The 26212-nt window shown below is 45.2% G+C and overlaps 1 protein-coding gene across 14 annotated transcripts; it reads right to left on the bottom strand.

Moving 5' to 3' along the window:
* Window positions 1-801: 801 nt before the first annotated feature.
* ZNF605 (zinc finger protein 605) lies at window positions 802-25080 on the bottom strand. Of its 14 annotated transcripts, XM_043902262.1 has the most exons (9): window positions 24793-24972; window positions 22080-22112; window positions 20408-20482; window positions 20185-20306; window positions 18131-18295; window positions 17928-18030; window positions 9512-9632; window positions 9182-9274; window positions 802-5839 (listed from the first exon to the last, which is right to left on the bottom strand). In XM_043902262.1, the coding sequence occupies exons 7-9, from the start codon at window positions 9543-9545 to the stop codon at window positions 4044-4046; spliced, it is 1923 nt and encodes a 640-aa protein (XP_043758197.1). In that variant the 5' UTR covers window positions 9546-9632; window positions 17928-18030; window positions 18131-18295; window positions 20185-20306; window positions 20408-20482; window positions 22080-22112; window positions 24793-24972; the 3' UTR covers window positions 802-4043. The 14 variants fall into 14 exon arrangements, with proteins under 14 accessions (XP_043758197.1, XP_043758185.1, XP_043758186.1 ...); XM_043902250.1 differs by lacking the exons at window positions 17928-18030; window positions 24793-24972 and adding an exon at window positions 24979-25029; XM_043902251.1 differs by lacking the exon at window positions 17928-18030 and having other exon boundaries at window positions 24785-24972.
* Window positions 25081-26212: the final 1132 nt, after the last annotated feature.

Raw genomic sequence — 26212 nt, 5'->3', positions numbered from 1 at the left:
TAACTTACATTTCATTCTTCTGAACTACTCATGACATATCAAGGTCACACTGCCTGCTTCTAAGTTATAGACAGACATCAGGAGACAGAATTTTCTAAGATAATCAGAGTGAGAAGGGCTTTTCCCTTCACTATGTGGCCAATAGGGGTCAGGAGAGAATCTCAATGGGGGAAACCATTTCACTATCATAAACAGATTACAGAGCACTATTACAGACAAGCCATTTGTGTGCAGTAGGAGAGAATGACTGAGCGAAAAAGGATATCTGATAAATGACAGGGAGGGTGCTACATTGGGTCTATGCTGGCCTCTTTAACAGTCTACTTCAGCCTAATTTATTATGCTTCATGTAGGGCTTACCAAGTGGCTCAGTGATAAAGAATCCATCTGCCTATGCAGGAGATGCCAGTTCACTCCCTGGGTTGGTAAGATCCCCTGGAAAAGAAAATGGCAACCCACTCCAGTTTTCTTGCCTGGGAAATCCCACAGACAGAGGAGCCTGGGGAGGCTACAGTTCATGGGGTCACAAAGATTCACACCTGAGCATGCGCACACATGCGTGTGTGCACACACACACATACACACACATACACACGAACACATGAATCTATACCTGAAGAACCTCTCTTTTAATCTTAGAAAAGTTGATTTTCAATTTGGCATGGTGTCTGTGATGGAATCTAGTATGGAGCCTTTGAAGAGGTTCTCTGGGGGTGATGATTCTGAATCCTGAAATGGGAAATCATGTGTACAGATGACAGACTATGTGAATTATACATAATAAAAAAAAAAAGCCAAATATGGAATAAGAGTATTTTAATTGCACAGCACAAGTTTTTTAAATGAGTACAGGGAAGTATAGTACATCATTCCTTTCTTTCTTCACTCAGTAATGGGTTACCTTTTTCCTGTCCATACATATTTAACAAAAATAATAATGCTTTCTTGTAAGCTCAACCAACCCAGAGGTAGCACAAAGACCTCATGATGTTTCAGTCTATCGCTGCAAGACCACCAGCATGTGGAGCAGATGGTAACAATCTCCAGAGTCATTAATGTTTGCAGCAAAACAAAACACATAAAGAATTCATAATTTTTACTGAATTATTAAAACACAAAGAGAAAATACTGATCTTGAGTGTGAGAAATCTCAACAGATGTCAGCCTATGCCCCATGGACCAGTAACTGATACTCAAAATGTGGTCAAACGTTCATCATTTGTAACAAACATTATACTCAAAATTATTAACTCAAGAGTATTTAATAAACAGACTATTTACAGAATTGTGTCCAGAATTAAGAAAATCAACCAGGGATGGTGAAGCCCCCAGAAGAGTTAACACCCTTATGTCTGATGAGCAGGGGGAGGGTCTGTGGTGAACATGGGAGCTTCGGCCACATGGACAGACACCCCCAGATGTGTGCCAGCAGGAGAGAGGCAGGGGTGACACAGACCTCGCCTGTCCAAACCTAAGCAGAAATCCTAGGAAGCAGTGCACTCCCTCTGGGCACACAGAGAAAGGAGGAAAATGGTGTGGACATGGAGCACACTCAGAACATGAGCACATGTACAGATCCATAATACAGACACTTTTCATCATGTAGCTGCTATAGATACAAGTCATCCCACATCTCTGACTCAGACAACACAAGTCTCTTCAACTATCTTTATAGATTCGTACTTAAGTACTACTATAGCACTTTACTTCTAAGTAGATCTTAACCCAAAGTACGCTGTCATTACTTTGGTTTTTAAGCAGTTCATTACCTTTTTAAAGAATTTTAAAGTAAAGAAAAAAATCTTTCATATTCACCCATGCCTTCACCATTTCCAGAACCTTTCATTTCCAGAGTGTTCTCCTGCTGTCCCCAAACTTCCTTCAGTGTTTCCTGAAGGCAGGAACTCTCTGATTTTGCTTTTTTGAAGTCCTTTTTGCTTTCATTTTTGAAAGATGTTTTTGACAGGCAAATGAACTCCAGGCTGTGGGGCAGGGAAGGTTCTTTATTTTCTTTTGTAATTTAACAGTGTCACTCTGCTGTCCTATAGGTTTGCATAGTTTCTGACCAGAAGTATATTGTTATTCTTTGCTCTGTGGGTGTGTCTTGTCCTTTTTACCCCAGGCATTTTACAATTGCTCAATTAAAAAAAAATTTTTTTTTGACTGTGCCACACATCATGGGGGATCTCAGTTTCCCGACAAGGGATCGAAACTTCACTCCCTGAATTGGAAGGCAGACTCCCAGCCACTGGGCCACCAGGGAATTCCCAACAATTGTTCTCTTTAACTCCAGTTTTCATCAACTGACTGTGATGTTCATTGGCATCTTTATGTTTCTTCTGTGTTGGGTTCTTTGAACTTCTTGAATATGTGCGTTTATACTTTTCATCATATGTGGGTATTTTTCAGCCGTCATTTATTCAAATCCCTTTTCTGCCCCCTCTCACGTCTCTCCTCTAGACCTTCCATTACATGTATATTACACCACTTTAACTAATTTCCTGTGCTCCTTTTCCCCCCACAGTGTTTTTCTCTGTGTATATCATTTGATAATTTTCATTCTTACTCTTCAAATCCATTGATTTCTTTCCTTCTTCTATGTCTAATATGTTCTTAATTCCATTTGGGTTTTTTTGTTTTTTTTATTTTTCAGAGTTGTTTTCAACCTGAGAAGTTCCATTTGAGCTTTTAAAAGTATATCTTACACTTCGGGTTTCATCAAATTCATGTTTTCTTCTACTTTATACTTACAATAGCTATGTGAACATACTTGTCTACTAATTCCCATCAATTCAGTCTTTCCTCTTTATATTGACTGATTTTTCTTGTAGTTACAAGTCATATGTTCCCGCCTCTTGGTGCGCCAGGTAAGTTTCTGAATGTCAGACACTGCGGGTCCAGAGTAGCTTTTAATCTAGGTTAAGTGACTCTCCACCCTCCCCAAGACAACACTGTTCTGGGAACTCCCCTTGATGACCCTGTACAAAACGCTGCCTCCAAGTGGCTGGTGGGAACACAGACTGTGCCAGCCTATGCTAAGCCCCAGGGCTTGTTCAGCTCCCTGCTGCGCAGCTGCTCTCAGAGTCTCAGTTTTCTTCCACACACAGGCAAATAAGGACTAAAGCCAAATACTCAAGAGGGACTCACTGAGGATTTATGCAGCCTCCTCTCTGGGAAGCTCCTTCTTACCCAGCACCCTTCATCTGCAAGTTCTAGCTACCGAGGCTCCTCAAATGCCAACTCAGAAACCCTCTTCAGTTCAGCAAGAGCATGTTCATTCAACTCCCTGACCTGCAGCCTTGACAATGCCCCCAGGGAGTAGGCCGGGCAGTCATGGGGCTGTCCTCACTTTGTCCACCTCCTGCCAGGGATCATAAACTTGCACTTGACATACGTCTAAAAACCACTATTTCATAAATGGTAGTTTCTAGCTGTTTAAAGCAGGAGAGTTTATGTGGTTCTTATTTTACCACCCTAGCAGAAAGCAGAAGTCTTCACACTTCAAACACAGCTACCACTTTAAAATGCCTATTTTCTTACAATAACTTACATACAGTAAACATAACCTCCTTAAAGAATTATTTCAACAGGGATCATGCTTATCAAATTCTTCAAAGTACTAGGACTACTCCTCTGCATGAGACCTCTAGTATATAATACTCAGTTATTTCCTTTGGGTATGTATTCTCTAGTGTATTCTGAGCTACCATTTCCCAATGAAATTTTCACTCACTTGTTACAAGAATTGAGTTTTTCTCCTGTTTCAGTCTTCTAAAATTTAATAGCCCAGCACTTTTGACTGAAAGGTCTATACTTATCACAATACTGATAAGAGTTCCACACTGAGGAGCCATTGATAAGTCACAAGTTGTGTTTCCTGGGAGGAGACTTTCCTATATCATCTACTTAACAAAAAAAGGTTCTCTTTCTAAACTCTATGTGGTGAGACTATCACTGCAGTGACAGAGTTTCTCTCCCATACATGTCCTTGGAGTGTCAGGGGCCTGCCATCTGATGGCAGACTCCCCACACTCACCCCATGTCTACAGCACATGACTTCTCTGATGAATCAGGAGCTGAGCCTTTCTGTGGAAGAGAGTCCCACATTCACTGCATCCATAGTACTTATCCCCTGTATGGATCCTCTGATGCCTCATAAGGTGTGACTTCCTAGTGAAAGACTTCCCACATTCCTCACATTTATAGGGTCTCTCTCCTGTATGAATTCTCTGATGTATAATGAGCTGTGCCTTCTCAAAGAAAGCTTTTGCACAATCGTTGCATCCATAGGTCTTCTCTCCTGTATGATTTCTCTGATGTTTAATGAGCTGTACTTTCTGAACAAATGCCTTTCCACATTCACTGCATTCATAGGGTTTCTCCCCTGTATGAATTCTCTGATGCCTAAGAAGCTGTGGCTTCCAGGCAAAAGCTTTCCTACACTCACCACATTCAAACGGTTTTTCTCCAGTATGGGTTCTCTGATGGTGAATGAGACTTGATTTCTCACTGAAGGTTTTCCCACATTCACTGCATTCATAAGGTTTCTCCCCTGTATGTGTCCTCTGATGGGACACCAGGCTGGACTTCTGGGTGAAGGCTTTCCCACAGGCACTACATTCATAAGGTTTCTCTCCAGTGTGAGTTCTTTGATGTGTCAGGAGCTGTGACTTTCCAAAGAAAGTTTTTCCACATTCAACACATCCATAGGGTTTTTCTCCTAAATGAACTTTTTGATGTTTAATTAGTTCTGACTTCTTAAAGAAGGCTTCCTCACAATTACTGCACTGATAGTTCTTCTCTCCTGTATGAGTCATTTGATGTTTAACAAGTTGTGGTTTTCTGATGAAGGCTTCACCACATTCACTGCATTCATAGGGTTTCTCTCCTGTATGGATCCTCTGATGCCTAATGAGGAGTGAGTTCCTGCTGAAGGCTTTTTTACACTCACTACATGCATATGGCTTCTTCCCCGTATGAACCCTCTGATGAGTAATAAGCTGTGACTTCCAAAAGAAGGCTTTTCCACAATCACTACATCTGTAGGGCTTCTCTCCTGTGTGTGTCCTCTGATGTGTAATGAGCTTTAATTTCTGGGAGAAGACTTTCCCACACTCACTGCAGCCATAGGGTTTCTCTATCGTATGGGTTATCTGATGTCTTTTAAGCTGTGACTTCCTGCTGAAGGCTTTCCCGCAGTCACCACAGCCATAGGGCTTCTCTCCTGTGTGAGTTCTCTGATGTAAAATGAGCAGTGACTTCCTACTGAAAGCTTTCTGACATTCCCCACACCCATATGGTTTTTCTCCTGAATGCGTCCTTTGATGAATAGTGAGCAATGACTTCTGGGAGAAAGCTTTCCCACAGTCCTGGCATCCATAGGGCTTCTCTCCTGTATGAGTTCTTTGATGTATAATGAGCTGTGACTTTTTATTAAAAACCTTGCCACATTCCAGGCACAAACAGACTCCTGTGAGTGGTATATGGTTCATAATGAGTCCTGGCTCTTTACTGATGACTGTTGTACATGTATTGCCATCAGAGTATTTTATTCCACCATAAATTCTGGCAGGTTTAATACAAAATAATAATTTCCTATTAAGTTCATCAAGTTTCTTTCTTTCACAGTTACTTTTTGGAATAAGAAAATCAAAAGGATGTTTCAAACTTTTTTCGCCTGTGCCACATTTATGGGATCTCATTCCTAAATGATCAAAGTTAATGCCTAAATGAAACATTCTCTCAAAGATGTCATATTCATGGCCTCTCTCCAAACTTTTAAGCTTGTCTTGATTATCCTGGTGCCACATTTTGAGATCATTATCTAGCCAGACTTTTTCTAAAAAGGAAAAAATGAACCATATTGTGTAAATTTCCCTAATCATTAAGCTTATTGAACAAATCTTCGGAAATGGAACCTAAGAGCCCAGTCCATTAAAAAAAAAAAAAAAAAATTCTCCCAAATACAATATCTACTTATTAGGCATTGAACTTTTTAATAGAAATGAAAACAGATTTTGAAATTACAAATGTTTATAAACACAAACTTTAAAACAAAGGTGAAATATATTCAAGTGATCATGATGAGATAAAAAAGACAAGCAATTTCTAATCAAACACTGTACTCATTCCACAATAACCTGATTATCTTCTACACGCCCAGACATTATTAGCAGAAATCAGAAAAAGGCAAGTAGGTACTCCCATGAGAGAAGACTGAGTATCACAGGACAGAGAAAAGCAAGATTAGTACATAGTGCTGAATGTCACACAGGAAGAAACACTGAATACAATGACAGCAAACACAGGATATCAACTTTCATGTCTAAAAGGTGAGATATGTTAGTTTTCTGTACTACCAGCACATTCAAAAAGCATCCTCATTCAAAATCATCACCCAAATCACTGATATCTGTTAATTTCACCATCATGAGAACTACTTTTTGGAATTATCTAAGAGTTCTCCAGAGCTCACCATCAACACCTTTATTAAGGTTTCTGATACTTTAAATGAATCGTCATCTATACACTGAATCTGTATATGATGTAAATTACTTGAAACCACAAGTATGCTTTGCATAACATTAGGACAGTTTTCTTTTTTACCCTGTAAGTACAGTTATCTGTGATCTCCCTTAATGATCTTTTAAGCCTGTTTACTTTATGATATTCTTTACTAGGAATTGCGAGGTAATACTCTCAAGATGAAAAAAATATGGCAAGATCTCAAATATAAAGCAATCACTCCTTTTTTGTAGGATAATTTCTCTGGGGAGGGAAAAAGCCCCATCTAACAACTCTCAGATATATCAGAATTTCAGAAGAAGAGCTAACTAGAGCTGTGGATATGGAGGAGAAAAAAAAGATTCAACGTTTTGAGCTTCAGTGAGTACAAGATGATAACACTGTTCATGGGCATTTTAAAGACTAGAGAGGGAAGTTAGATACCACTTGTATAAGTATCTCATATAAGTGTGAGACACTTATATGTCTCACAGACATGTAAGTGTGAGACACTCTTGAAGAGTTTATAAAAAATTGTTTCATGAAATGTAAGAGTAAAGAAAAATAAATTTTAATTCAAATCAAGAAATAAGATTAAGATATATATCCAAATTAATAAGTTAAATGATATAAAACCATACTGAGGTTAAACTGTACCAAAAAAACATTAAAGAAATTTTTTAGAAATCTTGGCACTTTGGTAAACACATAGACCATGTTTTACTAGTATCACCCTTGGTAGGGTACAGGTCTGTTTCCCCATATCTCTGTTTCCATTACACTCTGATCCATTCAGCCTTCATTTAATCCTATTTTTCAGTTGATATTCCCACTTCCAGGCTCATGCCCTCCCAATTCTAGTCTCCACACAGCAATCTTTAGAAAATGTACTCTGACCTTTTGCTTAAACCTCTTGCTTAAAAACCTTTGATAAATCTGTGCTATTAACACAGCATACACACCCCTGCATGCCTGACTCCTTCTAGCCCTCAACTTCCTCTCACAACACTGAGCTCCTCCCTGCCCCACTGACCCCGAAAGCCTCTCCCTGCCCAGCTTCCAGTATGCCTGTTTCATATCATTTTAAGGGCACACTAACAAACACTCTATTTGTTCTCTTCATAGCACTTATCAGATAGGTACTTCTGTCTCTCCCACTGGAATGTAATGAAGGTAGGGAACAGACTTGAGTTTTTCACTGATGTACTCCCACTACATAGTATATAACAAGCCCTCAATACAACCTTATTCACTTATTATTAAACTTCTAAAGCAATTCCTTTCTATATAGTTAATCCTGATAATTAACTTTGCATTTTGACACAAATGCATCATGTTCAAACAATGAATTATTTTGTATTTTCTTCTAAATTAAAATTCCCTGGTCCTGCAATGTTATTTCATGACTCATACTTTATCTCAACTCCTCTCATTTCACAAAACAGCAGTGGTTCTAAATTAATGGAGGAACATAAAGTCTATCTTGACAGCTTTTCCAAACTATGCCTATCCAGCCCTAATTATCCATATGAATGGTGCCCAGACATCTGTAATTTGAAGTATTTTCCCAAATAAGCTGAAACACTTACTTAGATGAAAACCTTTGTACTAAAGAAATTATTTGATAAATAAGTAGGACCCTGCTTTACCTGGCCTCACAACAACCAATTAATGAAATATTTAGTAATTACACAGCATAAATGTCATAGAGAACTGAGAATAATAAGTTAGTTACCATCTTTCTATGTAGGAAAAAAACCTCAAGACCTAATTAGTTAAGAAATTATAGATATTGTGTGATCAGGCCCAGGTTCCTACAATACTGCTCAGTAGGTAGAGATTTCAGAAAAGGGTGGGAGTCAAGAAACCCCACAGAAGTGAAAAAATAGAGCTTAAAGAGGGGGAGGGTGTCTAATTGAAAAAGTGCGCACAAAAGCCTACATTCAGAGAAACATATGTGAAAGACACAAGGAAGGAATTTCTTCAACTGGAGTCAACTGTGACCTCTGGGCACAGGAAAAAACTGCACAGATAAGATGCTGCCATACTGTGAGGGTCCTCAACTCAAATGGAGGCAAAATATCACACAGCAAGTCTTAAACCCCCACAGACCATTTGAAGGGATAAACAAGAAGCTTTAGAAGCTAAATACCAAAGGCACCAGAAAGACGCCCTGGACACTGACCCTGAAGTTCTTATCTGCAAGGAGGCAAGAAGAATGCTTTTAGGCATTAGACTTCTATCCTCTGTCCATGGATTCACCGTCTACTCTATGTGGGTTTGAAACAGAAATTTGATAAATTAGGGAGAGAAAAGAAAAACAATAAAGGAAATTCAAAGGTAACAGCATCATCTAAAACAGGAAAAAAATTATGAATTCTTAAAGAGGAGAAAAGAAGCCTACCTCTGCAGGTGGGACTGGGGCAGGAGAGAAGAAAAAGTCAACTGGGGAAACTCAAAGAAAGGTCTGATCAAGAATGCAAGCACATTTCATGACCAGCTCCACCAAAGGGGACACATCCTGATGTGGAGACCAGGACACAGAGTCCTGAGTCAACTCCAAAGATGGAGAAGCTTTAACCGGAGTTTTACAAATAACATTTCAAAAGTACCAACGTATCATCAAAAACCTGAGATTTAATTTTCTCTTTCTGCCACTAAGCTGATTATTTCTCACCTGAGAAGTTCTGACTTAGGATTTCTTCATCTAATAACCATGGATTTTCTTGCTCCAGCTTGAAGATCATCTCAGGTTTGATAACTTGATAACCTGTCAATTGGAAACACAGAGAGTCCCAATCGCTTGGGCTGAGGGGACTCTTAAATATGAAGACTATTTCACCTCAGAGGCTATAAAACAAAGCAAGCAAATAAAAACCTTTCACTTGGGTGTCAAAATCAAAGACTCTTTGACATCTGAAACTTAAATCCAAAGTCAGTAATATTTTAGAGGTATGTGCATATCCAGTTACCAGGTACACACTGTACTACGTAAGAATGTTCTTACCCAATAAAACTAGATTGCTATAGTTCTCCAACATCACGTCTCTGTACAAGGTCTTCTGAGTAGGATTAAGCAGCTGCCACTCCTCCAATGTGAAATTCACAGCCACATCTTCAAATGATATCTAAAAAAGCATAATCCCTGTTAAATCTGAAGTCATTCTCTTTGCTGAATGTAGGCTTTCTTTTCTATAGCAACAGGTGGCCTGAAAGCTGGACCCATGATCTCCAGCTCCTGGAATTGTGCTTTTGTTTAATCCACACTGCCCCTGTCCTGAATATGGGCTGGATTTATCAACTCAATTCCACTGAATAGAATAGGGTGGAAGTAAGGGATCTCCCTTCCAAGACCAGGTTGTAAGAGAACGTGATTTCTACCTTGGGAACACTCTCCTGCTCTCTTTGGGGAAGTCCAGGGGCCACATGGTGAGGCAGTTCTGTGGACAAGCCTACATGGCAAGGACCAGAGGTCTGCCAACACCCATGTGAGTGAGCTTGGAGGATGTCACCTTCATACCACAGCCCTTCTCAACATTTTGAAGACAGGGTCATGTGAGATTCTCCACTAGAACCAAATGGGTGAGCCACCAGCAGATTCCTAACTCACAGAAACTGAGATAAATGTTTAAATTTCAGCTACTGAGATTTGGGATAATTTTCTTGACACAGTAAAATGATATCCTAATCTTGCATTATCATACTTTGAGAGAAAACAAAAGAGTTATTAAAATATTCATCATTATGAATTCATAAACTTATCCATCCATCTACCCATAGGATAAGAAGTTGGAATAGGCTGTTTTTAAACAAGCAGTGTTTCTCAAAGAAAGTGCCACTGGGATTTGGGAACAATTCTTAGCTGAGCAAGGGCTTCCCCAAGAGCTCAATGGGTAAAGAATCCACCTGCAATGCAGGAGACACAGGAGATGTGGGTTTGATCCCTGGGTCGAGAAGATTACCTGGAGAAGGAAATGGCAAACCACTCCAGCGGACAGAGGAGCCTAGTGGGCTACAGTCCATGGGGTCACAAAGACTTGGACAAGACTGAGCGACTAAGCGACTAAACCACTTGGCTGAGCACATCTGCCCCATATGCTGCAAGGCCTTCACAGTATGCCAGCTCACTACCTGCTAAGTGACAGGAATGGTTCTCAGTCACTGTCAGAACCAAAACCACATCTACCTTTCTAGAACACTCTCCTCCCTTTGAGCAGTTCTGGTCTGAAGTAGGAACTAGCTATACTTTAGAATGCATGTTTTTTCAGCAATTAAGGGGCCTGGAACTATGACAGGTGCTAGAAATATAAAGATAAGGAGAAAAACATCATATTCTCCTATACTTTTCAGTCTTTCCTGGCCAGAGGCAATAAGGCATTACAGAGGCCATGATACAAGTACATTCAGGGTATGAGGATAAAAGGCAAAGGAACCAGAATATCCAAAACAATTTGGAAACAGAACAGCAGCATTGCAGGACTCACATTACCTGGTTTCAGGACTTCCTATAAATGCACACAATAACAAGGTGGTATCAGTGAGAGGTTACAGATGTAGGTGACCAGAAAAGAATGGAAATCCCAGAAGCAGACCCCCACGGGCAAGCTCCCTGGCTTTTGAGAGGTGCACATACAATTCCTCAGAGCAAGGAGTTTTCAGCACGTGAGCTAAAGTAAGTGGATACCCACAAGCAAAAGAACAAACCTTGACACACACTACACCTTATCAAAAAATCAACTCAAAAAGAATCACAGGGCTTCCCTGGTGGCTCAGTGATAAAGAATCTGCCTGCCAATGCAAGAGACATGGGTTCAATCCCTGATCCAGGAAGATTCCACATGCCATGGGGCAGCCTACCCTGTGTGCCACAAATATAAAGCCTGTACTCTAGATCCCAGGAGCTGAAACTACTGAGCCCACGTGCTAAGACTATGAAGCCTACAAGCCCTAGGGCTTGTACTCAGTAATACGAGAAGCCACCGCAATGAGAGGCCCATGCACCATAACTACACAGTAGCCCCAACTCAACACAATTAGAAAAAAGCCCACACAACAACAAAGACCCAGCATGGTCCAAAACAAATAAACAGATTTTTTTAAAAAGGAACACAGACCTAAATGTGAAACACAAAACAATGAAATTTCTAGGAGAAAACAACAGACAAACTGGGTGACTGGATTTGGCAATGAGTTTTTAGATATAACACTGAATACACATGGTCCATTTAAGAAATAATTAATAAAACTGAACTGTTTCAAAATTAGTATTTTTTTCTCTATGAAAGGCACTGTTAAGAGAAAGGAAAGACAAGGCGCACACTAGGTGAAAATGGTTGCAAATCACTTATCTGAGAAAGCATGTTAACGGGACTTAACAGCACTAAAACTGCAACATCATTTAAAAAATGGGCAAAAGATCTTACCACATGCTTCACCAAAAAAGATGTAAGATGGAAAATACATGAAAAAATGTTCAATATCATCTGTCAATAGGGAAATGCAAATTAAAATAACACTGAGTTGCTATGACATTCCTATCAGAATGGCTAAAATGAAAAAGTAACAGAACAGAACTGACAAATGACAGTGAGGACGCAGAGCTACAGCAACTCCCGCTCATGCTGTGGGAACACAGGGCAGGGACCCTGGCACTTTCACAGCTTCTCATAAAGCTGAACGTAGACCTACCGCATAACCCAGCAAGACCATTCGTAGGTATTTACCCAAACAAACTGAAAACTTATGCTCACCCAAAAACTTATGTTCAAACCTATATGCAGATGAACACAGCCTACTAAGAACTGGAGGCAACCAGGATGTCGTGCACCAGTGAACAGAGAAGGAAACCAGGGTCTCCACACATGGGCCCTACTGTGTGAAGCCACTGAGCAATGAAAGGGGACAAACTCAGGCTTCCCTGGTGGCTCAGTGGTAAGGAACCTGCCTGCTAATGCACGAGACACAGGTTCGATCCCTGATCCAGGAAGATCCCATATGCCAAGGAGCAATTAAATCCGTGCACCATAACTACAGAGCCTGTGCTCTAGAGCCTGGGAGCTGCCACTGCTAAAGCCTGTGCGCCTAGAGCCTGTGCTCTGAGCCACCACAGTGAGAAGTCTTTGCCCTGCAACTAGAGAGTAGCCCCCACTTTCCACAACTAGAGAAAAGCCTTGCAGCAACGAAGACCCAGCACAGCTAAAAGAAAAAAAAAGAGCTTTTCCCTGAAATCCATCAGGGAGTTTGCATCTTTTGAAAAAGGGACAAACTACTGAAGAATGAGCAAAAAAGTCAGTATGAAAGGTTATACACTCATGGTTACATTATCTAACATTCTGGCAAAGGCAAGACTATGGAGACAGAGAACAGATCAGTTATTGCCAGAGGTTAGGGATGCAGGAAGGTGACACCCAAGACTCTTTCGGGAGAGAGAGAACTATTCTGAGTCCTGACTGTGAGGTTAATTACATGAATTTATACATGTTTTAAAACTCGTGTAAGAACTCTGGCTCAGAATTTTTCAGGCTTAACCACAAGCAATTACAAAGGCTCTACCTGACAGGTCATAGGGCGGAAGTTGCCCTCCCACCCCAAACCCGACACCCAGCCTTAAGGGTGCCACCAGCTCCAAAGACAACTATCCTGGGCCCCATTACTGAGTATGCAACTGGCACTGATGCAGTGTCTGTGTGCCCCTGCTGGCCTCCACCCCCAGCCATGATGGAGATTGTGGAGACTGCCACGGTCAGGGCTGGAACACAGAGGCATGTTGAGGACGCTGAGTCTCTCACCTCATGAACTACAGTTGACCCCGCAGCAAGCTTCAAACATATAAAACAAGCCCCCCATGGGGGTGACACATTTGGACGGAACCAAGTTCTGTTCCTAATAAGACTGATGTCAGCTGTGCGGATGCTCACCAAAAAGAGTCTGGAACTGTCCCCGTCCAAAGCAAGAGACATGCTCAACCCCTTCCGGATCCAGGACAGGATGCTGTGGAGACTGACACTGTCCCAGGCTGGGCCCACATGCATGTGCTGCCATGTTGTCAGAAGGGGCCGAAATACTGAGGAAAGCTGTCCCGCCTTCCAGATGCTGGACAAGGTAGAAAACACTGCCCAGGACAGGCTCCTGTGCCAGGATGTACTCAACAGGTGAATCTCCCTGGGCTTCTCATCCCATCCAGAGGGTTTCACTGGACCCTGACACTTTCTTGGGGTCTGGTCTGGCCATCCTCATGGGTTCCCCCAATGCAAGTCACACACTCAGGCTCCACCTTACCAAGTTTACTTCCTTTTTGGGTTTCAAATTCACTGCATCTGATCACAGCCCCAGATTTGCTGTGGGGTTCAGTGAGTGTCTTAATAAACAGTTTAAGGAGAGACTTAAGGGGCTGACGGGAGAAGTCAAGGTAACCCCAGTCTGGAGCACAGAGCTCAGAAGTGCAGCCTGGGACCCAGTGTCCCAGCTCCCACGAGGGCCCTTCTCACTGTGCCGGATGCCTGGAAAGGCCGTCTGCAATCACCGTCCTCCTTTCACAGTCACTGATACCTCAGGCTCTGTGGGAGCCACTGTGAGCACCTTCCACTCCCTACCACGCTGTCCGGAAGGCTCAACAAGTGGGAGATCATGTAACACCATTTTATTTAATTTTTTTTTAATTTACATTATTTAAAAAAATGTATGCCATGTTGTGCAGTATGTGAGATCTTAGCAGTTCCCTGACCAGGCATCAAACCTGTGCCCCCCCTACATTGGGTGCATGAAGTCTTAACCCCTGGACTGCCAGGGAAGTACCCATGTAAAACCATTTTTAAATCTTTTAAAATCTCAGTGTGTTAATTTTATATCCTGCAACTTTACTATATTCGTTGATTAGCTCTAGTAATTTTCTGGTAGAGTCTTTAGGGTTTTCTATGTAGAGGATCATGTCATCTGCAAACAGCGAGAGTTTCACTTCTTCCTTTCCTATCTGGATTCCTTTTACTTCTTTTTCTCCTCTGACTGCTGTGGCCAAAGGAGTTTCTGCTAACCAATTCTTAAACATGATCACTCCAGTTAAATTATATAAAAATATCTGCCCCTCGGTGTAGGGACACAGGGTCTTTCCAGACAGAGTCTGGATGAAAACAGAAGATGATTTCTTTTAAAGTTTTGATTATCAAATGGGACACACTGATAACAGAAAAAAGAAAATAAAGCCCAGCACCAGGAGAGGCACAGGGGCGGGAGAAGGATATTAATGATCTTTGTTTTTCAGACTTGCTCCTAGAGCTTTTCCTTCCTCCTGGGGAAAAAAACAAAGAAACAACTCCTGTGTTGCTCTGTCTGGATGCAGACTGACACCTTCCTGGCCTTCCTGTCCTGATGGGGCTGCTGGCCAGCCGCACAGGTTGACCTTGGCCCCCGCACTTCCCAGACACCACAGCCTGGGCACGGTTGGCACCCCAAGAGGTGGTGGGTCTGGGACAAACAGTTTGGAACTAAGCACCCCAGACAGTCCCTCACAAACCAAGGACTGAACTAAATTATTCAGACAAGGCTGATGTCCTGGGAGGCCCACAGAAAGGCCCTGTTTAACCTCACTGCCTGATGAAAATGTATCCTGCTTGGGGACTCTGGGATTGCACTCCTGGTGTGTACCCCGAGCCGTGGGAAAGCCACTGTCTCAGCCCCGGCAGGCAGGCATTCCAGCCAGCTTCCACCTGCTTCCCGGGCTGTACTAAGTGAACCGCTGTCCTGTGCCAGATCACAAAAGACTCACAAAGCAACTCAAGAAGCCTCCTGATGGACTGAGACAAGGCTTCCTGATTCAGAAACAGCTGAGACCAGCTGGGAGGCAGTCCCGACCACCCTGCTCCAGGGTCTTCCTCAGGGCCCTGTCTGCTGCTGCCCCAGGTTAATTCCCTGGTTCCTGTCTCAGTCCTTCCAAGTCTGACCTGTTCAGGTACATGATGGGGGAGCCTGTTTCTCACACAGGTGGGAAAAATCCAGCAGTGGAACTGAAGAGTCTGGCTCCTAGTTAAAAACCTACATGTGAAAGCTCAGGTCTCACCACAGGTCACAAGGGGTTATCCCCAGGCCTCCTGGGTGATGCTGCCCCCACCTCCACCTCCAGACCTGAAGCACAACCTGTGCTCTCCCCACAGACTCGAGGGGTGAGGGGCGTCCTATGTCTCTACCTGGAGCCTTTGGCACAAGCCTTTCTTGGGTACCTCACTAAAATCCCCGTGTGGTGGCAGGGCAAAGTGGGATGGGGGGGGGCAGGGAACCTGAACACACTGTCCCTACTCTGACCCAGGATCCTGTACTTTCCACTTCCACCTCCTCTTCCCCTCCTTCCAACCCCCAAGTCCATAAACCTGCCAGAAGCTTTTGTTCACGGCTCCCCGGGCAGTGAGGACAAGACACCTCCACAACCGTGCTGAGCTACCCACGCATGGCCAAGGCACCATTCACTCCTCAGGAAAAGGTAACGGGAAGCTGGCACTTTCCTCAGCATCTGGTTCTCACCTGTGCCATCACAGTGATTAGAGGCTTTGGTACCATCACCCTGGTACTGCGGTTATCAGCAGCTCACCCCTCTCAGCTCTGTTGAACTCCTGACTCAGAACACAGCAGGAACAGAGAAAAGCCTACAGTGGTTTAAACAACAGAATTTTTAAAAGAAAGAAAGGGAGGGAGGAAAAGAGCATGGAGGTTAGCTAGCTGGATAGGAATCGCTTTGAAGGGACACTGCAGTCCTGTTTCTTGAGTCAACAAAGTCAGGAAGAAGGGGTGGGGAGGGATGAAGTTAGCGTTTTGGATTAGCAAATGCAAGCTATTACATATGTATATATAGATAGATAGACAGATATCTATATATACATATCTTATATATATAAGATAGATAAACCACAAGGCCCTACTGATTAGCACAAGGAACTATATTCAATATCCTGTGATAAACCATAATGGAAAAGAATATGAAAAATGTGTGTGCGTGTGTGTGCACACGTGCACTTCCCAGGTGGTGCTGGTGGTAAAGTATCTGCCTGCCAGTGCAGGAGATGTAAGAGACACAGTTTCTATCCCTGCACCAGGAAGATCCCCTGGAGGTGGGCATGGCAACCTACTCCAGTATTCTTGCCTAGAGAATCCCATGGACAAAGGAGACTGGCAAGCAATAGTCCACAGGGTCACAGAGAGTCAGACACGACTGAAGCGACTTAGCACACATACATACACATACACACACACACACATATATAAATGTGTAACTGACTCACTTTGGTGTACAGAAGAAACTAACACAACACTGTAAATCACATATACACAGATCAAAAAAAGCCAGGAAAAGGAGCTAAAACCAGACATCTTCCTGTCCAGCTTTTGCCAACAGAAGCCAAAAAACTCCTAGCTAAGATGGACTGAGGGCTCTGGTGGCTCAGTGGTAAAGAATCCGCCTGCCAATGCAAGAGACATCAGTTTGATCCCTGATCCGGGAAAATCCCACGTGCTGCGGAGCAGCTAAGCCCATGTGCCCCAACTACTGAGCCTATGCTCTAGAGCCTGGGAGCCACGACTCCTGAGTCCATGTGCCACAACAGCTGAAGCCCGCATGCCCCAGACCTTTTTTTTGTTAACAACCAAATCTTTTCTAAAACCAAGTTTAACAACTCAAGAATGTCTTTCTTATAGACCTGGGAGGTGTCTCTGAAATCATCCAGGAAGACACATCTCTGTCTCCTGTTCTCTGGGAGAACAGCAGCCTGACTGGCCTGACTGGGGCACCCAGTTCCACACTGGAAAATTACCTCCCATCATAAAGATATAAGAAGTGTATTTTTTCTTTGGGTGAAGGCAAATAGCTAATATAGTAGCCACTCCACTTCTCCTCAACAAGAGAAGCTACTGCAGTGAGAGACCTGTGCATCACAACTAGAGACTAGCCCCCGCTCTCCACAACTAGAGAAAAGCCTGTGCAACAGTGAAGACCCAGCACAGCCAAAAATAAATAAATAAGTAAATAATTTTTTTTCCAACCGAGAGAATATTTATGGAGGCCACTTGAAGGTTTTGTAACAACCAATTCTGCAAGATGATTCAGGTTTTCTTCCCTAGAAGCAGAACACAAGTAGGGTGTGTGCCCAGGCCCGCTGCCCGCTCCCACGTCCTCCACCTACACTGAGGATCCCCGCAAGGAATAGCCCTCGGAAATAAGTTCACCCATTCCGGGACGTCATTCACCACGCCATCTACATAAACAGTTACCCAAGTGTTTTCTTTACATGTAATCATCAGGAAACGTTTGCTTCTGCTAAGTCAATAATGGTCTGCTTTCTGACAGAGGAAACCACGCAGCTATTCCTGTTTTTCTTTCTATGGAGGCTTCTGGGGACACCTAAGGAGGCTTGCAGCTCAATTCCAGCAGTGCAGGGCCTTACTTCTCACATGTCTGTGTCCCAGCTTCAAGACTTCTGTATGATTCTATGGTCCACCTTGTGTTTCTTTTGACCATCTTCCTTTCCAGGTTTACGTTTTCTCTGGCTGCAATTTAAATGTATTTAAACCTTTCCTGTTGATTGTAGAAATGCCTGGAAGCCTCATCACACCCACAGATAAAACAACTGGAGGACAAACAACTTACCTGTGACTTGATCATCTTCCCCCAGTCCTGGGAAATCTGCTCTCTCTGTGACTTCTCTCTGTCCTGATGCTCTGAACCTCTGGTCAAAGATGTGAATGCACCCCAAGTCCTGAGGCCTCTTCTTTCTTATCTCACGCAAGTCTTCTTGTTCCTGAGACCCATGGCCTAGAGATGCAATGGGAATCTTATTTCAGATGATGTCGTTCATTTGGGGACCTCAATCTTGGTTCTCTATAACGGGGAACTCAGACGGGCTGTCTGCTAGTGCTAAGGGACAAGATGGAGAGTGAGCTACTGGCACATGTCCGTCGAGCCAACCACGGCCAGGCCAGGCCTGCAGCACACGTTGTGCTCTGCAGCCCAGCTCCCACCTGGGAATGCCTGATGGGAGCCACCTGCTTCTTGGTTCAACCAAAGGCCCCAGGGGAGCCTAACACCTCAAACCACTCTGCAGGGGCAGCAACAAAGCCTGGAAAGACAGTCCTGGCTCACTGACCCCGCAGCATCATTTCCCGGGGGCATTTAAATGAAATGCCTGGCACAGGTGCTACAGAATAAAATGCAACTCACTTCCAGGCAGGACAGGGGACAGGAAAGGGCTTTTAGATCAAGATGGTGAAGCAGCCTGGGGTGTTGGCCCTCTACTCCAAAATCAGCCTTGGAGCCAAAGGAAAGCATAGATCAGAGGAACTAAAAGAAATGGCCAAAAGAAGGGGTGAGACCTCAAGGGGAGACAGGCCTCGGGGAGGCTAACACTCGGGTGTGGGTTTGCAGCTGATCCACAGGGTTACAACGCAGGGTAGACGCCACAGGAAGAGAGACCTAAAGGAACCTTTACCATCCTTTCTTTCTCACCTCACGTTGGGGCAAACACTGCCTGCTCCTCCCTCAGAAACCAGCACAACAGCCCAGGCCACGGGCTTCCAAGGGGTGACAGGAGACAGATCAAAATCCCTGCTGAGTTTAGGCATCACAGAACTGGCAAGGATCCCAGCTGCCTTCAGGCACATTTGCATCTCCCACCTTCCCATGTACCCCAGAGAAACTGCTCCACAGCCTGCTTCTAAGGTCTCTGATCCCTGCTCAGAAGAGCTGCTTGCAGAGGGGGTGAGATGGGGCTACCCAGTGGTTCTGAGGTCCACACTGCTGGCCCTGGGCCCCTTCCCTCCCCTCTGCTTCCAAGGCCTGGTCCCAGCCCTTCTCTAATGCAATTACTGGAAAAGGAGAGCAGACAGGTAACACCTTTAGGGGGATCCAGCTCAGAGCCTGTGAGGGCAAACAAAAAGAAAAAGACCTCTCAGATCCCTATTTCAAGAGCATTTACTGTAGAAAATGTGTAATTACAAAATCTTTCTCTGCCCCTTTGGGATGTACGTAAATCTTCTTTAAAACCAAGTTTAACAACTCAACAATGTCTCAACAAGGTCTCTTATGGACCTGGGAGGTGTCTCTGAAATCATCCAGGAAGACACATCCCTATCTCCTGGTCTCTGGGAGGACAGCAGCCTGACTGGCCTGACTGCGGCACCCAGTTCCAAGCTGGAAAATTACCTCCCATCATAAAGACATGAGAAGTGTATTTTTCCTTTGGGTGAAGGCAAGCAGCTAATACAGTGGCCACTCCAACTACCAGGTAAGTTTAGGATGAACTCTGTGTGACAAATAATCCCTTGAGACTGTGTTGCAGGTCTGTCTAGCAGGTTGTACCTGCCTGGCTACAGAAAAGAACACCATCTCTTCCTGTCTCTTGAAATGATTTTAGCAGATTGTCTAAAGTGGGCATCACATTCTGGTTTAATTTTTTTTCAATAATAAAACTATTCTTTCTCTTCTATTTTTGTAGAGAAGTTTTCTGGATTGCTTTGTTAAACTCTATCCACAAAGAGTCAAATAACCACATAAATAAACACAACCACTACTTTAAAAACTTTTTAAAAGATCACAAACTGTATAACAGAGATCACCTTAGGCAGAATTATCGGAACAGATGGACCAACAGTTAAGATCAGCATGATCACAAATACTACTACATCTTTGTGCACACAAATACTTACACTTTCAATTTCTCCACCGCTCATGAGCCAGGTCACTGACATCAGGCAGACACTGGATCAGAGCCAAGGACGCCACGGGGGCGGGGTCACACAGGGATGTGACTTCCTTCATGAGGGTACACCTGAAAGGAAGTGTCCAAAAACACAGTTCCTGGTAAACCTGGGGACATGAGGGACAAGCTCCACCTCCCAACTGAGGTCTGTCCAGTGCTGTGATCCAAACCTGTGGTCTGGGAGTGACTGCTGGGCACCCCCTGAGCTGTTCGTGCTCCTGGCTTGGTCCCCACAGGCTGACAGGCTGCAAGGAAGACCAGACATGATGGACAATCAATGGACACTTTTCCAGAAAGTAAACTGAGCAAGAAGAGAGCGTAATTCCTAAAGGAGATTCAGAGCAGGAGCCTGTTGTTCTACTAAGAATGGCGGGGAGGGGAAGGAGGCATCCTGAGTGTCTCAGGTGAACAGAGAGAGATGTGTGGACTTGTCCTCCACAAATGAGGGCAGAAAGTTATGCCTGGGTGTCAGCACACCACCAGGTTTTGCTCCAGGGCCACTAACAAGAGTGGAGAGAACACTGGCCCCTTCGAGGCCCTTCCTGCCACCCTCAGGGTTGGGCTGAGGGCTGGAATCAGACAAAGGAAGTCTGCTTTCATCACCACCTGCTCAGGAGCCCCAAACTGCTCAGTTGGCAAGAGAAAAAGAAAGGAAACCCAGGAACACTGCTCAATGCCGGCCAGACCACAGACCAGCTCCCAGCATCATCGATCGAGGGCCTTGAGAGAATCGAGAGACGACATGGGCCAGGGAGGGAAGGCAGGTCCCAGTGTGGACCAGGTGCAGAGAGGACCCGCAGTGAGTCAAGAACCAGCCAGGCTGGAAAGACAGACTGGATTTTGAATTTTGACTAAAACAGTGGTAGACGGCAGAGCAAGGGCATCCAGGGCAGGAAGAACTCCTACTGGTGGGAAAGGAGAGTAATGCCATGGGTTCTGCCCATGTGTGGGTGCAGCAGACACAAAAATCAACATCCCCCAGTGAGACTGGACTCTCCTCAGTCCAGTGTGAAAAGCGTGGTGCTTGAGAACAGGTCTCTCAAGAAAAGCATCCTGGGAGAGCAGAGAGTGACACCCAAAGGAAAAGCACCTCCTCCTGGGACATGCAGGGAGCTCCTTGGGGCTCCTGGGCGACAGCAGGTCCCAGTGGTCTAGGAGGCCAAGGGAAGAGACTCCAGAGTCAATGCTTTCCAAGCCTGTGGTCCTTGAGATGCAGGCCCACCTGCCCTGGAAGCATCTATCTCATCTGAACCCCTTCTGGGTTGATGCACAGGAGACCTCCTGCAGCTTCTCTGGAAAAGGGGACGTGCTGACTGTACTAACACCCAAAACAGTCACTCTGTTTCTCCCCCAGGATCCAACATACTCCTGCACTCTGCTCTCACATCCACATCAGATCTCTCTCACACATTCATGCTCACACTCTCTCTCTCACACACACACACCAGTGAATATACACACACAGTCTCATTTATGGCCCAGGAAAGCAACAATTTCTTAAGGGTCTCTTACTACTGGGCCCTGCTCTGGACAGATGGGAGAGACCATGAAATAAGACAGATGATCCCTGCCCTCTCAGGTGGGAAAGAGACATCAAAATAATTTCTGACTGTCAGAGTGCTCAGAAGAAACTTCAAATGCGACAGACAAGCGGGTGGATAGAGGATACTCCTTGGAGATGACTCTTAGCTGAGCCCTGAGGAGGTGGAGCCCCCTTTGGAAGGCCAGAGGCCAACCACACCCGTGAAGGTGCATCAGACACAAGTGGGAGGATTCAGAGTCAATGGGGTCACTGAGAATTCTTAAACAAGGAAACATCAAGTAAAAGGAGCTATCACTCACCAACAAAGCCACGCACGTGCTGGATGAGAAGGGCTAAAGAATAAAAGACAACATAGTCATCAAACAGAAGTCACAACCTGAGAGTCTTGCCTGAGCCCACACACATCCATCCAAACCCCAAAACACCACGCTCACAGGCCCTGCAATCACCAACACCCACAGCCTCTCAAACACAGGTTCCAAAGACCGCGTCAATCACACTAACTGACCACCTGAGAAGTCCCCAGCCCCAATAACTGAACACACAACCACTGACCCCAACGTGTCCACCATCCCTCTAGGGTGTTTGGGCCATCAATTACACACACTGTGGGTCGCCAACAGTCTTCTAGCAAAGCTCCCAACCACCAAACATCAGTGACAAAACCAATCCACAGAAGTATGTCAATCAACGAATCCCAAAGTCTCTCACCACAGCTCGATCCCCAATCAGACAGTACTGAACCCTTTGCTCCTGGTCACAGCAGGCTCTCCCTCACTCGGCCCTGCACATAGCCACAGGTATCCCGACAGACCCCTTAGTTGACTACAACCCCAGAGCCACTTACCTCCGATTCCCACAGGTTTCTCAACGCCACCAAGAAAACCATCACTGGCTCCTCCAAACCCCACTCAACAATCTCCAGTCTACTCGTTGACTAGAAACTGTCACTGGAATATCACATGCTGAGTCCCAAAGGACACCTGCAGACTTCCCATCACTCCCTTCTATGGGTACCCACCCACTCACCTTCACAGGTGCCCCATCAGTGCTTGCACAGAATCCCCTGCAGGCTTGCTATCTCCCATCACCACCTACCACCTAAACTAGCCCCCATCACTAAAGCCCCAGTGGTCCTCAGCCCCTCATCACATAGGGCTGCCAGCCACTCAGCTCCTTGATATCCACTCTCTAGTCCACCCTGTGCTCACCCACCACTTGCTGACACCCCCACAGCTCATCACTCTGCAAGGGCCTCCAGCGCCACACAAACACCAACACCCCCAGCCCCTCCAACAATGCCAAATACCACCCCCGTTTTCCACTCACTGATAACCCTCAACAGGCCACCCATCAACTTAAGCACAGACCCCCAACACTGATACACAGCCTCCAACCTGACGTCTCAGTCACCATATCCCCAAACACGGACCCGGACCACTCACCAGCCCAGGCCACCCTAGTCACTCCCCTCCACTGAAAAAGCTACCACTAAACTGTCAGGTCAAAACAAATTCAGGGCTTCCCTGGGGGTCCAGTGGTTAAGAGTCTGCCTTGCAATTCAGGGGACACCAGCTCAATCCCTGGTGGGGAAAGATCCCACATGCCTCAGGGCAACTAATGAAGCATGTGCTCTAGAGCCCAGGCTCCACAACAAGACAAGCCACAAGGAAAAACCTGAGCACAACTGAAGAGAAGCTCCCACTCGCCGCAACTAGAGAAAGCCTGCATGCAGCAACGAAGACCCAGCACAGCCAAAATAAATAAGTGAATCTTTTAAAAAATGCAGACTTGGCAAAGAAATATTTCACTCCAAGAATTTATTAGCTTGGGTGGTGCGGGGTGCTGAAGTAGGGAGAATGCTGTGGCCCTAAGAGGTAGAAGCATCTCGGCAAGGTGTCAGGATGCTGGATCAAAGGGCAGGGTGACCAGATGGCAGATGACAGGACATTTCACCAGAGGCTGGCCACTTCTCTGTGGGGGTGGGGGTGGCGGTGGGGGGGCGGGCGGTGAGTCTGGGCTGTAAGGCTGCTCAAGCTGCAGCGCACCAAAGTTCAGGAAACTGCAGGAGGAAGAGAAGCTGAACCAAAGTTTGGTTAATAAGTGCTTTGACGGGTGAGGACAAACAATTCAGCTAATCATTGATGAGGTAAAGGATGAGAGAAGTTGGTATTGTATTTATCTATGGCCTTGTCACCGGTAAACAAGGGAGTCCTGTGGAGGGAACAGGGTTCTTTGCAAGAAGGTGTTTCCTTGAAACCTGTAGAGGGGGACACTTCTTAAACTTCCTGTTTTCCAGGAGCACACGGAACAAAGTCTAACACTGCAGCAACCAACAGGCCTGTCAACGAAATCCTCAGTTCAACCACCTGGAGCCCTCTAAATGCTGCCCAAACAGGCTCCCCTGAAGGGCCTCATCATTCATCCCTTTGGCTCCAATCCCCAATCCAAGGCACCCATATCATGAATCACTAGAGCCTTAACTATTCCTACAAACCCTCAATCCACTTCCCCAGTGCACAATGAATGACCCCATGCTGCCCTTCATTCACTCCGGAGGGTGACCTCTGGGCTCGCTCTCTCCCAGCTCCTAATGTCGCCACCCACAAGGCTAAACACTCCCCCCTCAAAAAAAATCCTTCCCTCCACTGGTTTCACAACAATTCACGCCTCCCTAACCCCAATTATTGATTTCCACAGACATTCCAATATCTCAACCCTCAAGTGACCCCCAAATTAATCAGCTTCACGGTCTCCTTCATAGTCCCTTCATCGCCCACCACGACCGGAGGCCTCGCCCGGACCCCCAAATCTCCCTCCAGACTCCCACACCACCGCCACCTACACCCAGCCCTACAGACCCCAGTCCTCCAAACGCTGCCCCTCATCCCGCTCCCTCCCGCCTCCGCGCTGTTCTGCCACCTCTAGCCCTTACCCCGCGCCCCACTCCATGCTGCCCTATGCCCCTCCCCCACAGCCTCACCCCCACCCCCCCGCAACGTACCCCCGCACCTGGACCGGAATCGACGCCTGCGCAGCAGGACAGTCCTTCCGAGCCTCCCCCCCGTACCCGGCTCCGGAGCTGGTTCGTACACACGCCGGCGTCGCCCCAAGCCAGTCTGCGCCGGGGTCACTGCACGGCCCCAGTCGGACGCAGAGGCTACCACCAGCCCGCAGTCCCGCCCCCCACACCCTTACCCCTCTGGTCCACAGTGCCGAGGCGGACGCGGCTGGGCCGCGGAAGTGTCCACGCAGAACTACATTTCCCAGAGTCCCACTCGCTTTAGAACTACATTTCCCAGAGGGGCTTGCGGCGCGCCTCCCTAAGGGACAGGTGTGAGGTTTCCTGTTGCAAAATGCTCTGTGGCTCGGCTGTGGGATACAGGGGGCGCTTCCCTCTTATAATCTGCGCAGCATCCTTTTCATTTTTGATCATGCGTGAGTGTTAAGACGCTTCAATCATGTCTGACTCTTTGTGACCCCATGGTCTTTAGCCTACCAGGCTCCTCCGTCCATGGAATTCTCCAGGCAAGAACACTGGACTGGGTTGCCATTTCTTTTCTCCAGTGCATGAAAGTGAAAAGGGAAAGTGAAGTCGCTCAGTCGTGTCTGACTCTTAGTGACCCCATGGACAACAGTCTACCAGGCTTTTCCGTCCCTGGGATTTTTCCAGGCAAGAGTACTGGAGTGGGTTGCCATTGCCTTCTCCATTGGTTGTTTTAGGTACAGTTAGTCTTCAGTTTCAGGGTACATTTGTTCCCATTTCTTTGAGGCCAGTTCTCAGAACTGTGGCAACAGGACCCATTATGTTGTGGGTACAATCTGGTCACCCTGGTGGTTTTGGTATCTATAAGACTGCTCCCAGGATGTGACTCAGAATGTTATCTATAGCCCTTGAGAAAGAACTGAAGGTCCTTGACTATGCTTAATGACTATACTATTATTATTTGACCTCCTTTGACTGTTTTCCTTTATTTCTGTATTTCTCATTTCTCCAATTAAACTTATTCTTTGGCTAAAGTTGTCCACAGACAAAAGGCAGGCAGAGGACATGGTGGGTAAGGACCATGGGGTCCTGTTCCATTTCAAAACCACAGAAAGAGAATGGAGGATCAGGGAAACTGAGACTGAGAAGAAATTGTTATGAAAAAGACAATTTTTAAAATGGAGAATTAATTTTTCTAGGCATATTCCATATAAATCAACCAACCAATTCAATATCTAAAAGAATCTGTTTCCAAGATTGGGAATAAAATAAATAGGAGCACTTTTTTACCCAAAGCTTACAACTTAAGTAGAAAAAAAATAATAATAATAAAGGTATGCAAGGAGGAAACAAAGAATGACATGTTCTATAAAGGCCATAAGAATAATTTATATGGTTCAGATTACAAGTCCTACCACAGTTCATAAATATGGTGAGATCAAAATT

The sequence above is a fragment of the Cervus elaphus genome, chromosome 5 (genome assembly GCF_910594005.1).
Source record: "Cervus elaphus chromosome 5, mCerEla1.1, whole genome shotgun sequence".
Lineage (NCBI taxonomy): Eukaryota > Metazoa > Chordata > Mammalia > Artiodactyla > Cervidae > Cervus > Cervus elaphus.
This window is presented reverse-complemented; position numbering and strand designations above follow the sequence as displayed.

Bases quoted from the DNA above. Each gene is read 5' to 3' on its own strand.
- ZNF605 (XM_043902261.1), bottom strand. The intron at 9,275-9,511 runs GTAAGAACATTC...TCCAATTGACAG, and splicing joins TAGCAATCTAGTTTTATTGG to GTTATCAAGTTATCAAACCT. The intron at 5,840-9,181 runs GTGAGAAATAAT...TTTCCTTTTTAG, and splicing joins CCTAAGTCAGAACTTCTCAG to AAAAAGTCTGGCTAGATAAT.